We start from the raw sequence: 17,233 nt of genomic DNA, 5'->3' as shown, positions 1-17,233 counted from the left end.
GAACAGGTAAACATAAATGGTTGTTTACTCTTTCAAAAAGTACAAAGACTAGGGGACATTCAATGAAGTTTCTAGATGACACATTTAAGACACACAACGAGAAAAATATTTTTTTACTCAACGCACAATTAAACTTATCACTGGAGGATGTGATGAAAGCTGTTAGTGTGGTTGGGTTTTAAAAATGGTTTAGACAAATTTCTTGAAGAAAACTCCATAAACCATTATTAAGGTGGACTTGAGGAAATCCACTGCTTATCTCAGAGGCTTATCATGATAAAACAATAAAAGTTCTTTTCTTTCTTGCCCTCATTGATCATGGTGTGATCTGAACTGGTCCCTTTGCAGGGAGCACCACTTCTTTGTGAGGAGGTTCAGGAGGCATCAGCTGAAGCAGCATTTTCATTGGCCGCTTGTCATTTTTTGACCAATAAGCTCACTGATGTGTCAATGTCTTGCATTCATAGAACAGCCATGGAGAAGAAACTGATTGGCTGCCCTGTGTGCATTGAACACAAGAAGTACAGTCGCAATGCCCTGCTTTTCAATTTGGGCTTTGTGTGTGATGCAAGAGCCAAAACCTGTGCGCTGGAGCCCATTGTGAAGAAACTTGCAGGCTATCTCACCACTCTGGAGGTAGGATTTAGTCTGTGTGTCAGCCGCCCTCTATGTCACCACTTGGCTACTCTCTACACCTGTTGGAACTCCTGTTATCCACTTTATGTGGTCATCGTGCCCTCTCTGGGCTGCTTTTGAGCCTGCCGGGCTGGTGCTGCCTGCACATGTAGTAACTCTTACACTGTGAGCTGTTTCAGGAACGTTCTAAGTACCTCAGAGTTGCTGGCATAAATATTTATTCAGTGCATGCAGCACAGCTTCAAACAGAGAGGAAAGAGCGGCCATGAGAAAAGGAGATACAAAGATGTGTCCTGATTGCTGGATTAAACACTATTATGCTCAAGCCTAGTGCCCGGCTCTGGCAGGATTCATTATCCCTACGTACAATGAGCCCTCAACCTCTCCACCCTTCCACTTGCCTTACTTTGAGGACAGGTGAGGAGGAGGATTGGCCACATCATAGCAAGTTGTGGGCATGAAAGAGGAGGGGGCGGTGACCGTTGCCACCCAGTGGATCTTATGCTGAGTTACCAACCGCCGCAGAAGCCTGTAGAAATGCTTCAGACTGGTAGCAGTGGGAGAGAGCTGTGGAGAGGGAGGGAATGGGAAGGAAGACGTGAGAGACGGGTGAGAGAAAGAAGCAGCATGAGGGGGGGATTTAGATGTGCATTGGTTAATATTGTGGGTGCTTCCCACTGCAAGAATAAACACTAAATACTGACAGCAAGAGAAATTCTTTTTATTAGTATGATATCTCTTGCAAAGTAAAGGTAAATGTAGAGCTCAAGAGCTCTTTGACTGTGCAATAGGTTATATACATAACCCCAACACCACCATCACCAAACCTGTACACCCATGGGCTAGTTTCTTTGTAAGCATAACATTTTTCAGTTGGTTAATATTCGTGTCTGATTTAGACCTCAAAATTGACTTTGTGCCAGAATGCCAGGGTATACTGTTAAAATGTTCAAAATATTTACATTTCTTCAAACACTTTCATTTCATATAAATACACGCTTTTTAACGATGCATAATAGTAATATCAAAATTAGACTTTTATGTTGTCATTAAAACAAAAATTCACTCCAGAGGTGCAAAGCAAAATATAGACACATGTAAACTATGATAACATGACTAAGCCAGCAGTTTTTTTTTTTCCACACTGTTTTTTATATCTCATGAGAAATGTTTCATAGCAGAGACACCTTCAGTGGAAGTTATTCACTGGAGATAGTTTCATCTCACCAGATCTTTAGCTGCCTGATCTTGGACCATATCTGCTGTTTCAAATCTGAATTTTGGTCCACTCTGTTTGTTTCTATGCTCAGGTAAAACATACAACATTTCTCAGATTTTTGTTTCCTATACTGTGTTTTAGGTCTACCTTTCTCGTTAAGAGAAAGGAGGTTTACTGTAAATACAAGCTGGTGAAAAAAAATTGGCAAGAAGTTGGAGATAAAATAAGAGGGAAAGACACATCCAGGGGGAAAATTTAAACAAAATGGCTGAGGAGAAAATCTGGACTGAATTGATTTTTCTGGCTTAACCGGCACAGGAAAATGACATAATATCCACCAAGATTTTTACAAACTGGAAAATAATTCAGGCACGCTAGAAGTTATTGTTAATTAGTATTGACTAGCACTATTTTTGAAAATTAACATAGTTTCTTTTAGAGAAATCAATCTTGTCTGTATTCCAGACCTTCATTTTCATCACCACTCTTGCATTCTGTTCACACACGATGCATACATTTTCCTGTTGGCAGAAGCAAGCAGCCAACCGCTGCAAAAATTCATTAGCGCTTGCACAGATGCTCTAATCATCCTACTTTCTCACTAGTAAGCAAGGCTGGCACTTCAGGCGCAGATTTTGCTAGCGCTGGCACTCGTGGCACATCTCTGCTCCCCTTCTAACACATGAATAAGAAAGGGAGGAGATAGAAACACACGAGTGGCTGCTGAAGTGACCGTTTAACCCCTTAAGAATGAGGTAGCATTAGACCAAGCTGCCAAGAACAGCCATGAAAATATGGCAGCTCCTTATCACAACAGGCAAGATTTTTGTGAGGGAGAGCCCTGCTTTTCATGCAGTAAGCTTATCACTACTACTTTGGTCAACCAGAGCTTACAGGAGGAAGAACCAAGGCTTAAACACAAAATCATCCCACTCATGCACTGCTAACAGCACCACCCATTACCCAAGACTTAAAGTTATTGTACACTCCGTCAAAACAAATGCAGTCGTTCTAGTTAATCAGCCTCAAGCATGCATTCACATTGGATGTCCCTAAACACTATTACGAATCTAAGATCTCCTTCCCAGACATTTTAAACCATGAGGGTCACCATGTACTCACCCTTGTTTCTGTCAGAGGAGTCTTAGCATCTCAGAGGTAAACTTCCCCCTGCGTGTCTGAGATAAGCCTAAAACACCTAACCTCTAAAAGTCAAACTTGTCTTTCTATTGTCAATATGCTGCAAAACACCCAAATTGCATGCATTTCCTTAAGCATGGGTAGGGGAGAACAGAAAGTCCCTGTTCTAAGGGAAAGGAACATCCCTTTCTTACCAATCGGGGGACACTACATGGCCTCTTCCTCTGCAGCCTTCTCACACGGGGCACCAGAAATGTAATGGGCACTTCCCACTGTGAGAATAATACTGAACACCGAATAGTCAGCAAGAGAAATTCTTTTTATTGGTAAGATATCTTAAGCATTAATGCAGACTAAAGTAAATGTAGAGTTTGAGAGCTCTTTGACTGAGCAATAGTTTTATATGGCTCTTCCCCCAAACTGCCTACCAGTGAGTTAGTTTTTTTTGTAAGCATGACATTTTTCAATTGGTTAGTACTAGTATCTTATCTTTATACATACTAATAATAATACTGCATTTTTGTAAGTCATATGATTTCTTGTAAATTGAGTCCAGAAGGTAGAAGCGAAAGTTAATACAGACCTTGAATCCTTTAGCATTCCTACAGCCTTGGCTATCTCCACAAGTCTGATCAGTTCAATCTTCTTATGCTGATATTATCTTTCTGCTTCTTCACTGCCACCAATTGGTCTGTTTCTACAGATAATCCCTCGAAGCACCCTTACAATATAGGTTAGTGTAAAGAGATGGAGGGGCAAAAGAGGAAACTGAAGAAATGAGAGGCAGACAGGAAAATAAGTTTAAAAAGAAAAGAGAGAATGAGCAGACAGAAGTCGGATAGAAAAGTTCAAAAAGAGAAGGAACAAGTAGGAAAAAATAAAATTAGAAACAGAAACATGGGAAAATGGAGTAGTTAATGTTGATCAGGATTGTCTGCTTTTTGTTTTTTTTGTGCTAAAAAAAATGTGGCTCTACTTGTATTTGGTGCTTGGAGCCACGCCAGACTCCGCAGCGCAGGCTCGGCTCACCTAGCATGTTTTCTGTTTTGCCCACCTCTGCTCAATTGCTGATTGGCTGAAAGCACTGCTGTTAATGATCTGTTCTCTCTTAGCTGGAAAGTGGATTCATTTCCAATAAAGAGAGTAAACAGAAGCTGGTATCGATCATGAGTATCCTACTGAAAGAGCTAAACGCAACGGGGGAGTGCACCCTGCCCATAGGTAACGTCTGATCTGCTTATTTCGTAAAGTACCAATGGGGAGCTTGCCTGGGTCACAGATATATGCCATGGCCTCTCGAATGTAACTCTGCCACTGTGCTTGGCCAGCTGGCACATTTGTCTTAATACTCAAAAAGCAAATTTGCTGGATAACCTCATGTAATTGTATAGTTTTATACACATTGGAGAAATACATGTTTCTAGCATAACCCAGGGAAGGCACATTTCATTGTCTTCATGCGTTTTCCACTCCGGTTTCTGCCCAGTCTTGTCAATTCGCAGATGGCTGTCACTCCACATTTTTTCACAGGGCCCCCTCCCTGGATGAATTTGGCATTTCAGAAAGAGATTCTCCTACCAAATTTCAGCCAGACAGCCATGGGGAAAGGCCCCCAGAATGAACGTACGGATGGTCAGACACCACAAAAGCAATATGTGCTTTATAGTGACAAAATGCACCTATAAAACAAGGAGCTGATCTCTCCTGTCCAAATATGCGACAGCTGTATAATCATCTCCAGAACATACACAGGATATATGAAGCATGCAGCTGGAACGGACCTACAGAGTTTCCTGAGCTCCTTTCTCTTTTCCAGAAAGTCCACTGTAATCTCTTACATGGAATATATCACTTCCAGCTTTTAAACATTGAACAATGTACTAAATTAATTGCATTAGCTGTAGGTGAGATTCTGTAGAACTCCTGTATAGAGAGCACCTGGGGAGCATATGAGGGTATCGTTGGTGGGCTTTATTGCTTGCGTGGGAATAATTTCTGTGACTGTCTTGTTGGCGCATGGTGTCTGTCTGTTTCTGGTTTACATCTATTCTTTTAGATAAGCGTTTTAACTGGATACTAGTCAAAACAAAACCATTTGTAACTTTGTCGCCAGAGCAGCTGGGAGCATCCAGATGAGCTGTTTGTGACATGGGATCATTTCCTGCTTGGGTAGAATGGGGACTGAGCCAATATCACAGACTGCTCCAGGTCCTGAGCACACAGTGGAGGAACCCAGAAGCTTCTGAGCTGGCAAACTACCCCCCCCCCCCCCCCCCCCCCCCCCCCCCGAAAAAACACTACCATCATTAATATGTAGCCAGAAAGCTGCTCTCTTGGCTAGATTCAAAGGCCATAGGTTTGCTTGGCATGAAACTTCATGTGGTAATGTGCTTTGGCATTTGATGTTGTGGTGCAGGACTAGTATGCTGGTGCCTTATGAGGACCAGAAAGTCCCAATAATTTTGGCACAATGAGCTAGGCATTCCTTTTATGGAAACACTGCAAGGAGATGACTGGGTGGCAGCATGGACCATACACTTCCTCTGTTGGCTCTATGTCTGTATAATAAATAGGTCATGTTGTAGAATTGGCATTGGATAACCAAAGATGCTTGTTTGATGCAATCTGTCTGTCTGTATGTGATGTGTCGGCTCTGGGGCACTGTTTTCCTCAGGTTACATTTCTGTAGCTCACTTACTCCCTTGCTCACGATCCACAGATGAATCAAACACCATTCATCTGAAAGTTATTGAGCAGCGGCCAGATCCACCCATCGCACAGGAGTATGATGTGCCAGTCTTCATCGAGGATAAAGAGGAGTTTATAAATGCCCAGTGGGATCTTACCACTCAGCAGGTGAGCAAAATTGAGGCACTGTGAGCTAGCACTCCTACACCACTCCATACAGTGCCTCCTTTTGGCAGAGGCTGGGACTGCAGCAGTCATGAGCTCCCCCCACAGCCTCTGCTCATGCGCCATTCCCTAGAGTGCCTCCTGAGAGAAGCTGAGGTCTTACGCAGCCACTACTAAAATATCTTTCCCTATAATGACACCTGATGGGAGTTACTAGGACTACAAGAACTGTGAGCTCCTTGACTTCATGCCTACATGATTCTCTTTAGTGATCCCCACTTGTCCTACCTCTGAATACTACTCCATTTACGCTTTGAGATGAACAAATGGTTTCAGCATTTTCTGATCTCTTAGATCCTGCCATACATCGATGGATTCCGGCACATACAGAAAATATCTTTTGAAGCAGATGTGGAGTTGAATTTGGTGCGGATAGCAATCCAGAATCTTTTGTGAGTGAGAGAGGCAGAAGATGTAAAGGGATGGGGTGAGGCTGACATGAGAGAACTAGCTTCCAGGTCTCTTTACCAAAAGAAAGAACGAATGTGAATTTGCTGAAGTTTCTCTCCCTCTGTATTTTGTGGCACCTATCTCCCCCACTTCTGCATCCTGACCCGTCCCCTTGGCCTCCATCTGTTCTATCTGTGTGCCTTGATGCTTGGATAGGGAAAATACTGAAGTTATTCATGATGGGTTCCCTTGAGAGAAGCCATAGAGAGATAGATAAAACTGGAAAGAATGTAGGATGGAAAAGTGAAAATCCATGAGACTAAGATGCCAGTGTAACAGCCTAAAGTAAGTGGAGAAACTTCAAGAGTTAGTACTCATTGTGGTTAGGGCAGGGAAAAACTGGGCTGTTATTTATCCATTCATCCATATTTGACTCGCCATATCAGAGTATCCATCATAGCAAGATACATTAAAACAACAAATTACAGTATACATAAACTAAACTATCTAAACTCGACTATTGCAACTCCATGCTCCTCGGACTCCCAGCCTCTACCCTCAAGCCTCTTCAGCTACTGCAAAATGCGACAGTCAGATCCCTCACAAACAGCAAGCGCTCCACACACAACACCCCCATGCTGAAAGAACTCCACTGGCTCCCCATAACCCACAGAATTCAATATAAAGCCCTTAACCTCATGCACAAATCCATCAACAATGAAAAGACTGACTGGCTAAAGGACACCCTTCATCCTTAACCTCTCAAAGAAACCTGCGTTCTAAAAACACTGGACTACTTAATCCCCTCCATCAAACAGGCTCGCCTCACCTCAACGCGAATTTCAATAGCAGGCCCCACACTGTGGAACAAACTACCAACAGAACTCCGAACGGAATCCTCATCACAAAACTTCAAGAAAGCCCAAAAAACCTGGCTTTTCCAAAAAGCCTATCCCAACGACAATTAACCCACCCCACTGAGATCCAGTACCAAATAACCAGCACCATTACCACACCAAGAGAACTCATAACATCTCCAACAAAATACATACGACCTCTTCAACATTAGCTATTTTAACGATAATGTAAAGTTACCAGATAGCATATATTATTCAATGTCATAATGTTATAATTGTTAAAGTAACCCATAGATGTAATGTAATCTTACAGTGCTACAATGTCACAATGTAATGATAATATGACCGATGTCACATTATCAAAAAGTTATAATGTAAACCGATGTGATACCCATGGGTGAACGTCGGTATATAAAAACAAATAAAAAAAACAGACCATAAAATAAACACTTAAAATAACATTCTAAATTTATTTTATTTATTTATTTAGGTTTTTTCTATACCGGCATTCATGAACAGATCACATGCCGGTTTACATTCGAACAGGGGGTGCATATAACAATAAAACTATAAACTGGTGCATCAGGGTTGCTGTTACAATGAACAAGGTAATAGAACTGGGAGAAGAAGAGGAGAGCAGTATAGGTTAACATAAGTTAATAATATACAGTGCCAGGAGGCTACATTGTTTGGGTGGAACTGGAGGTGGTTAAGAGTTGCAAGTTAGATTTGTTATAGTACAGTAGTAAGTGGTTAAGAGTTGCAAGTTAGATTTGTTATAGTACAGTAGAATCCCACTAATAATGCTCTTTAATGTTTTGTAGGTACTATGGGGTGGTGACACTGGTTCCTATATTACAGGTAAGCACTGTTATCCTGCACAGCATGGAAATGCCCCCAGGAGAAATTATTCCAGGGAAGGACAGCAGCTGCTGGTTCCAAGGAGGGTGGATGTGGCCCTGTGCACACATCTTGTGCTGGAGGGGTTTTGGTCTTACAGGATTTAGTTCATAGGTCTTAGATTAGGATGTCCTGAGTTTGTCCTTCTGTTGGGATATCCATCTGGTAATGACTGGCACTGTGTGATCCACTAAATCAGCTGGAAGTGGTAGCCAGGCTGATGTGAAATATGGTAGCCATACATCTTGGCTCTTGCCATAGAAAGAGGGTCACTCTTTTTGAGACTTCATAAGTATCATTAAGACTTTTGAAAATCCACTTTCCCACTCTAGTGGAGCCAAGTGCATTTTATCAGCTAGTGAGAACTGCAGGAGCAGTTGGCAGTGGTATCTTCAGCCAGGACTGGGGCCTGAGAGGAAGAGATTACTTTCACATGAGCAGTATTTAATTCACCTGTGGCTTGTGAGCTAGAGAGCAAGTGAGATAGAGAAGAAGAATGCAAGGAAAAGAGAGTGCCCCAGTTGGGACCTCAACAGGCGGAGGAAACTTCTTTGGCCCAGTTGGGGGCTTGGAAGGCAGCAGCCCCCCTCTTTTGGAGTCGATTGAGAGGGCTGCACTGGAGCTGGGGAGTACAGGGAGAGGGCTGCAGGGAGGAGACCGGAGTAGGGGGGAGAGGAGGGCTGCATGAGCGTGGGGTGGGAGAGTTTACTTGCCAGGGAGGAAATGCACTCATAATGTGTTCTCACTGTCCACCTGCCCAAACAGATTATTAGGGAGAAGATGGAACTTGTAGGTGGGGATTGTATTTCTTCCCTAGCGAGAAAGTCCTGTAGGAATTTTGGAATCCCTGGGAAAACATCCTCTTAAATCTCAAAATGACTGCACTATAGAAAGAGTTGATTGTCTCAGCAGGTTGTGAGGTCTAAGAGCTACTGAGAAGGGGGGTCTTCCGACCTTACCTACAGTGCATGGGAATTTGGTACTAAAAGGGTCCCCTCCTCTTTTTTTTTTTTTTTTTTTATTATTAGAAATTTGTTTTCAAAAGGAATAACACAGTGCTCGAGTAATTACAAAATATAAATGACATAGATACCATCCAAAAACCTAGTAATACAGTAAGCACAAACACCCCCCAATACAACCCCCTCCCTCTACTAATCTCATGTTAGTCATTATATCTGTTTAACAACAGTAGAAATCCTACCTATGTGAAAACCACTAAGAAAATTCATGGGTAAATAGATTCTGACACTCGAGCATTATATCAAAAGGTAGATATAGCACGTATGGCTCCCACAGGACTAGTAACAGCAGTTAATCAATAGTTCCCCTCTTCTCTTTTTTTGTCCCCTGTTTATGTTTCCAGTATTCAAACGTGTACTGCACCACGCCCAGAGTCCAGGACCTGGTTGATGACAAATTACTGCAGGAGGAGTGTCTGTCTTATGTCACCAAGCAAGGTAGGGGGTACGCAGAAGGGCGGGAGTGGTGACAGTAAATATCACCGCTGGGCAAGGTAGAGCGGAGATAGAAATGGCAGGGTGGGGGGGCAATAGTGGGGGTAGTAAATCTCACTGGGCGAGGTAGAGGGGGGAGGGGAAGGAGGAGGGGTGGTAATGATGGTAGTAAATGACACCAGGTGAGGTAGAGGGGAGATGGAAGGGGACTAAAGCAAAGTTTGGAAAGGGGGGAGGGGTTTGTTTATGTTGGCAAGCAAACTACTGGGAGGGGGAGTTCACTTTGCCCAGCAAGATATGGAGGTGGAGGATCTTTACTATCACCAAGCAAAAGTAAAAGGTGAGGGGGGGTGGTGGTGGTGGTAATGTATTTTGTTTGATGACAAGGGGGAGTGAGAGAAGTAATTCAAGGTACATAAGGGGTTTATGTCACCAGGCAAGGACACAGTCCACAGATTATTCAGGAGAGGGAACTCAGATGAGGTGGAATCAGGAGGAAAGGCTTGTCTTGTGTACGGCAGAAGAAAAGCAATTCAATAGGTTTGTGCCATTAATTTATATGGATAGCACATAAGAGATGAACATTTTGACATCACCGACCCAGAAGGGCTTGTGATTAGTAAAGTTCTGATGTGGAATAGCTGTAGATCACAGAGCGTGCTGTAACACAGGAGCCGCGTTGCACACGTTGCTGTATCTGCAATGGAACAGCGAGAAGAGAGAGCAGTGACTGGGTCCGGCTCGGTGGCGTATGCAGAGGTCCTGGGTTTGATTACGGAGTCAGGTCTGCCGCCCTATCCTGGGCTGGCTGGGGGATGCCGCCGAGGCAGCCCGAGAAGGGGGGAGGGAAGTCCCAGCCATTGCACAACAGGGTCACCCTGGTGCATGGCTTCCAGTCAAGGACGCTGCCGCAGTGACTGGGCTAAACTAAGTCGTGAGGAAATACAACACAGGGGCAAAAATCCCTAGGCGGCTGCAAATGAGGGCTCGTGGTGCCAGATCCCGTCGTCTCTTCCAATTCAGCTGGAAGCCCAAAGAATGCAGGAGGAAAGCCACCCAGAACGGAGACCCGTGAAACCTAAAAGATCTCGTGGTCTCAAGTTCCAAGCCTACCTCCTTTATCCTCTTTAAGCAGGGTGCTAAATCTCCATTGCCCCACTTTTCTCCGAGCTTTCTGTAATCCCAGACTGCTAGGAATGGAAAGGTAGCTCAGCTCTAGCCTGCAGGCCAGGTGCTGTGTGTGGGGACAGGTGCAAGGGGCGTATGATGTCAGCAGCCACAATGGTTTTCTTCTTTTTTTAATCTTATTCTGCTCAGGTCACAAGCGAGCTGGTCTGAGAGATGTTTTCCAACTGTACTGTGGGCTGAGCCCAGGGACGACCGTGCGCGATCTCATCTCCCGCTACACTCAGCAGCTGCAGAGAGTGGATGAAAGGTTACAGGGGTTAGGAGGAGCCGGGGGTCCTGAACATGTGATCTGACTTGAGAGTAGCATATAGGATTGGCCTAGGTGGGAGGAGGCATCCCCCAAGGACGGGGCTGGCAGGACGGACAAAGAAGGAACCTTATCTGCAGCTATACCCGGCTCCAGAGAGAGGAAGAGAACGGGAGACTTCTTGGGCACTGCCTTAGCCAACAAACTGGTCAGGCACTGGCCGCTGGGTGCTGTAATGTGTGCACCGTCTCTTATGACCTCGTTGTGCTTTCAGATATTCCCTGAGCCTCCTGCCCCTGCAGACACAACTCATAGCATACAGGGCTTGCACATTCGTGATCTATCTACCCCATAACAGGAAATGGACTGGTTTAGTGCCAGAAGTATTTTGCAGAGCAGGTCCGAGAAGGAGGAAATGATTTAATTAAGATAAAAGGCTTCTTCCTCTTAACACTGCTGCACTTAAACAATGCTGGACATTGTGACTAAACTAGTTTTCTTATAAAAGGTCTTGTGTGCCAGAATGAAGTCCAGTCAGGGAGAAGGTGAATGAAGCTGGTGTATCAGGCTGGGCCCTTGGGAGACACTCCACACAGGGAGTCCCTTTCTGAGAGGCACTCCCCCACCCCAACTAATCCTTCACTTATTGTAATGGTTTGAATAGCAGTTTTTTTCTCTTGCAGGAAGCTTATCCAGTTTGGACTGATAAAGGGCCTGATCCGGAGGCTGCAGAAATATCCAGTCAAAATCAGTCGGGATGAGAGAAGCCACCCAGCCCGACTGTACACGGGCTCCCACAGCTATGATGAGATCTGTTGCAAAACAGGTGTGGAAGCTGTCTGTCCCTCTGAATGCAGGGGGATGACTGTTAGGTGTGGGGGCTGTTTGTTTGGCTGCAGTATACAGAGACTGGCTATCGAGTATGGAAACTGGTTAGTTGGCTGGGTGCTGGGAATGGCTGGCTGATTTGATTCTCTGGTGCCTATCGGCCAAGCACAGAGACTGTGGCAGGTGCAGGCAGGGGAGTAGGCTGGATTTTACCAGGGGTGGGTTACAGTGGAACTTGTAAACGACTCTGGGGAGAAATTGTACTTGCAATTCTGGGAGCTCTGTAGTGGACCTGAGGATCCATTATGTGGGGCTGCAAATCTCAACTATAAGAAACTTAAGATTTAAAAGCATCATGCAGTAAGAGTCAGTAGACTGGCACAGGCACTGCATGTTGTGGAATGAAATACATTTCTGAAATTATTCATGGTCTTTTCCCAGTACTGTGCAAAGTTGTATATTGGGGTCAGTGCGAAGACAGCAAGGGGTGCTACAGGTCAAAATTGAGACTGGAAAAATCTACAGTGCAGGCAGGAACTGTTAGCCTTCAGTAATGCACGGATTAATTTTACTTCTAAGTGTGGATATAAATTGCAGAGTATGGTGATAGTAAACATTTCCACCACATTGACTGACAGACCGTTTCTCTTGCAGTGTTGGTGTTGGGTGGGAGGGGTGTATCTATGACAGCGCCTGATGAGTTTTGTGTGCTGCTGCATCTCCTTCTCTGCTTTTCATTGTGGCCTTATGCTTTCTTACCAGGAATGAGCTACCGAGAGCTAGATGAGCGTCTGGAGAATGACCCCAACATCATTGTGTGTCTGAAGTGAATCTTGAGGGCAAGAAAGCTGCTGTTGTGACTCTTCCCCTCCCCATTGCCCCTAGAGCCGATAGTGGATACTGGGGCTACTGATGTCTCCTAATTCCAGTTTACAGAAGGGGTTTTGCTACTGTAATGTGCTTAGTTTCCTCTCTGTGATATCTCTTGGGACCCTCATGGGGGGTGGTCTGGAGCAGAGCTTCCACTCCAGCACAGATTGAATCTCGAAGTAGAGACACTGGACAGAGGACCTGTGAGTTTGTATTGGTGCATTTCTTTCTCCTGTGGGTGATCCTGCTGGAGAGAAGCAGTGGAGATGATGTTGAGCTGCCAGCTGTTGTCATCTCTTCAGTAATTACTCCAGGCCAGGCCTATAAGTTTAGGTGATGCTGTCCAGGACTCTCTAAACACCTATCCCCTATCCAGCAAATGGGGCTTGAATCAAGTCTTAAGGTGACCGAATATTCAAGTAATTCAGCTCTTAAGATCCCTGTCAAATCCTGGATTTCCAGCCCATACGGAGCATTTGCTATAAAGAGGGGTAAGAAGAGTGATGAAAGCTGAGTCACAGATAGCCTTCATTTGTGGTTGTCAGATGCACCATATCCCCATCATCTTCTTTGTCAGTCTGCTAAAAACTGAATGAAGGATGCAGACCACAGAGCACACTGCAAATAGCATCACATCAGTCAGAAGGTGTCTCTGCTGGTTCTCTACCTTGAAGTTTAGGACTGTGAAAACTCACAGCTGCACCTCCCTCCTAGCTGGGGCCTGGGAGCACTTTAATTTGCTTAAAAAAACAAATGTTTTGATTTATGATATGAAGGTACCCTAGATCACGTCTCGGCTTCTTGTCATCTTCATAACCATCAGAATGGACTGGGCCACCTGGGTCTTGGCCCGTCCATCTTTTTCTGGAGGCCATCCCGGAAGTACTCACTGCCAGCTCGATTCTGCAGCTCTCTGTGTGCTTGCGCTAGTCTCGCAAGACATGTAGGTCAACACAAGATCCCTCGTGTGATTTGCATATCTCACAAGACCAGCACGAACATGCAGAGAGCCGTGTGGTGTGTTGGCCAGCGGTCAGCACTTTGGATCTATGGAGAGAAACTGCATGGCATAAGTAGCTTGGGGTGGACGATCCAAGGCTTGAAGCTGGCTGGGGAGGATGTCTGAGGCCGGGGACTGAGTTCAGAAGAGAGCATCTGAGGCTAAGGATTGGCTGGGGAGGTGGGATGTTGAGGCTGGCTGGGGGTGGTTACGTAGAAACATAGGAGTGACAGCAGAAAAGGACCAGATGGTCCATCCAGGCTGCCCAGCAAGCTTATGGTAGTATCTACCACGCCGTATAGGTCACTTCCATACTTAATCAGTTTCCCAAACTGATTAAGTATGGGTTGAGGCTGATTTGGCTGTGGGAGAGGTTCAGAGTTGGTGGATGGTGGATGATTGGCTAGCTGGGGGTGCTGGCAAGTGGGACCTTGGGAATTGCTGGTTAGCCATTATTTCCTGTTACTAACTTCCAAGGATAGCAAAAGCTTTCTTTAAGCTACAAAATCTATAGCACATTTACTACCCAGGTACACTAACGAAAGCTATTGCTATCTCTGGGAGTGAGTAACAGGAAATAGATCTACTTTATGGGATCTGCCACGCACTTGCAACCTGGATTGACCACTGTCAGAAACAGGATGCTGGGGTTGATGGACCTTTTCTGACCCAGTGTGGCATTTCTTATGGATGGATGAGGAGGAAGAGTGAGGGTTGTTCCAATCCCTACTCTGGTCCTGCTCCCTTTCACATTCCTATCCACTCTCTAGCTTCTTTCTCTCTCACCCCCTCCCCTCCCCTTTACTCACCAGCTTGCATTCCCAGATTCTCCCTCTCCTCCCATCCACTCCGTCTACTCTTCTCTGCTTTACCCACTCCCAGACCTTTCCTCTCCTAGTTTTCTCCCCTTCCCTGGTCCTCTGCTGGAGGTATTAGTGGACAGAGAGAGACTGGGGGGCTAGGCAAGGGGCGAAACTGTGTTGCACAGGGGGGAAAGAGAAGAAATAAGCTTTCCAATTTTGTACTGCATGCAGAGTCTGACTTGGGCTTTCCATTTCAAATTTGTGTCTATACGTTTGTAATTTATGGTCAGCTCTTCTGTATTTTTGGTGAGGATCTGCCTGTTCTGCAAGTGTGACTGAGCTAAGGTATTTTGCTAGTGTGTAGGGATCTGTAACAGTTTTGTTCATTATGTTTTCCCAGTAGAAGGTGTATGAGTGTTCTAGGGCCCGGTGAAATATTTGCAATGCTGCCTTTTTTATAGGTAGGGTTGTGATTTTTGGAGTCCTGTGAATTAGTGCTGCTGCAATATGAAAGATTTGTTATACGTGTGTGTGTGTGTGTGTTGGGGGAGGGTGTTTTCCAGGATTTTGTATTTCATAATGTGCCTGGTAGTGGAGGAAGTTTTTCTGTTGCTTTAACACCAATTTTTTTTTTTTTTTATTTAATATGGTGAAGTGTAGGGAATAATAACATGTTCTGCCCCCATTGATAGTTATTGGGGGGGGGGGGGGGCATCTGTGGATATGGAGAATATATTTACAGATGGACCAAAAAAACAAGAAGGGAGGCTAACTGTGAAAGCCGTTGTGGTATAAACAACGCCGGATGTCCTTTTTGTAAAAATGTTTATTATGGTGGAGACGTATTAAAATGCCCAACTCTGGCCAAGTTTCGCCACTATTCAAGTGGCTGCCTCAGAAGCTACAATTAAGTAACATATAAATAAATAAATACATACATATCAATACTCAAAACAAACAAATTAAAATACAAATAACATAAATCAAATAAAAGGCAGATAAAAACACAGATTTAAAATAAAACAATGGTGACAAATATGGAACAAGAGCATACAAGTAGTGCATCTAAAAGAAGGGGTAAATATGTAAAAACTATAAAGGTGTAAAAGATGTTGTTCTCATTTATCACTCAAAAACATTTTTTTTTATATAATAAAAATCAAAAAATGAAAAAGCGTTATTTTTAATTAATAGACCCATAGCTTATCGAAGGTTCAATTGAACATATTAATTGTCAATAAAATCGTTTTTAATAGCTTTCTATTCAGGAATCAAGCACAGATTGTTCATTTGTAGTTCATAATTGATGCACACTAATGATCATCAGTGGGTGCCTGTCTGTAAGACAATTTATTTTGTGTAGGCATATTTTTATGAAATATATATACCACGAATTGTTTTTAATATATATGGATTACAGGATATATTAGGTAAATACACAGTTGTGTTCACAAAGTAGTCAAAAAGGACATCAGGTTGTAAATTATAAACCTCACTCTTATTTAAGGAAAACATTAAATCCTACCTCAAAATTAGTTGTCAGTGTCAAAAAAAAAAAACCCAAAGGGGGGAAGCCACTAATGAAATCAAAACGGAAACAAAAGTATCTGAAGGGACCGACCAAATCTCATAAATACAAAAAAAAAACAAACAAAAGAACTGAGCTAACAAAAAATGTGAAGGGTGCAATGGAAAGCCTGTCTCAAACTAAGGAAAAACATTATCATATGAGTGGTACTGTGACAACAAGCCAGATTCTTATTTCGCGGCATACAATAGCATGGTCTTAACACCATTTGGCTGGAAAACCTTCCTAACATTTTAAACATTCAGAAGAAGAAGTTACTTTTAATTTAATACATAAAACTTTTAAATTACTACTCAAGCTGTACTGGGAAAAAAAGGAGGAACATTGTGTTGGTATTATTCAGCCCTACTCGCGGACTCAGAAGTAAAACATAAATAATGAAAACATATAAAAAACAGAACGGACATCATAAATTCAAAGAGAACCTAACTAGCAAGAAGTTAAGGATACAATAGTGAGCCTAATTTGAATTAAGAAAAACAATATAATGCGAAGCCGAATTCATATTTCGCGGCAATACAGCAGCATGGTCTTAAATCCATATAACTAACTGGACAAACATTCTTAACATTTCTTACATTTTTACAGGAGATGTTACTTTTGAATCATTACAGAGACTTTTAAAGTTATTGCACAAGCCGCATCGGAGAAAAAGATGGAGAAAAATTGCGTTTGTATTATTCAGCCCTACTCACGTTCTTAATGTCAAACAGGACCTTAGAGCAGCTTCATACAAAAATATGCTATACTTATTTGGTACCAAAGAGAGGTAGTTTCTTACCATTTCTGCCAAGTCTGGATGTGCTATCTCCACTCTTGATGGTAAACTTTTTATAACACTGTCTTAAGAGTTATTTAAAGGGACAGAAAGCGCGCCAAATTGCATGTCACTCAAATGGAAACGTGTATATACTAAAATGTGAAAAAGAGCATTACATAAATTATTGAAATAATTGTGATTTAAAAATATTGAAGAAACAAAATAAATTTGGTTTAAGTCTCTCAGTGAGAATAGAGAAAGACAGCACAAAAGCACATGTCAATCAAAAAAAGGAGGTGTGTCCAGATGGTGTGTGGAAACTAAAATGGGCACCCGTGTAAATGGCATCAATACTAACCAAAAGAATTTTTTGGAAGGGCAAGGAATTGCTCTAGAAAACAAACAGTTCCTATTAAATAATTAGAAAAAATAAAAAT

The 17,233-nt window shown here is 43.2% G+C and overlaps 1 protein-coding gene across 3 annotated transcripts in view; it reads left to right on the top strand.

Moving 5' to 3' along the window:
- Positions 1 to 17,233, top strand: part of NPRL2 (NPR2 like, GATOR1 complex subunit) — a 29,705-nt gene extending 12,472 nt beyond the window's left edge. For 2 of the 3 annotated variants that reach the window (XM_029599524.1, XM_029599526.1), the window contains 9 exons: positions 468 to 636; positions 4,108 to 4,216; positions 5,715 to 5,851; positions 6,203 to 6,300; positions 7,980 to 8,016; positions 9,422 to 9,515; positions 10,830 to 10,947; positions 11,631 to 11,773; positions 12,538 to 17,233. In XM_029599524.1, coding sequence (XP_029455384.1) covers positions 468 to 636; positions 4,108 to 4,216; positions 5,715 to 5,851; positions 6,203 to 6,300; positions 7,980 to 8,016; positions 9,422 to 9,515; positions 10,830 to 10,947; positions 11,631 to 11,773; positions 12,538 to 12,605 — 973 coding nt within the window. In that variant the 3' untranslated portion in view covers positions 12,606 to 17,233. The remainder of the gene's footprint in view (positions 1 to 467; positions 637 to 4,107; positions 4,217 to 5,714; positions 5,852 to 6,202; positions 6,301 to 7,979; positions 8,017 to 9,421; positions 9,516 to 10,829; positions 10,948 to 11,630; positions 11,774 to 12,537) is intronic. The other variant, XM_029599525.1, reaches the window with a different exon arrangement.

This window comes from Rhinatrema bivittatum, chromosome 4 (genome assembly GCF_901001135.1).
Source record: "Rhinatrema bivittatum chromosome 4, aRhiBiv1.1, whole genome shotgun sequence".
NCBI lineage: Eukaryota > Metazoa > Chordata > Amphibia > Gymnophiona > Rhinatrematidae > Rhinatrema > Rhinatrema bivittatum.
Note: the sequence above shows the minus strand (reverse complement) of the source record. Positions and strands in the feature narration are given on the sequence as shown.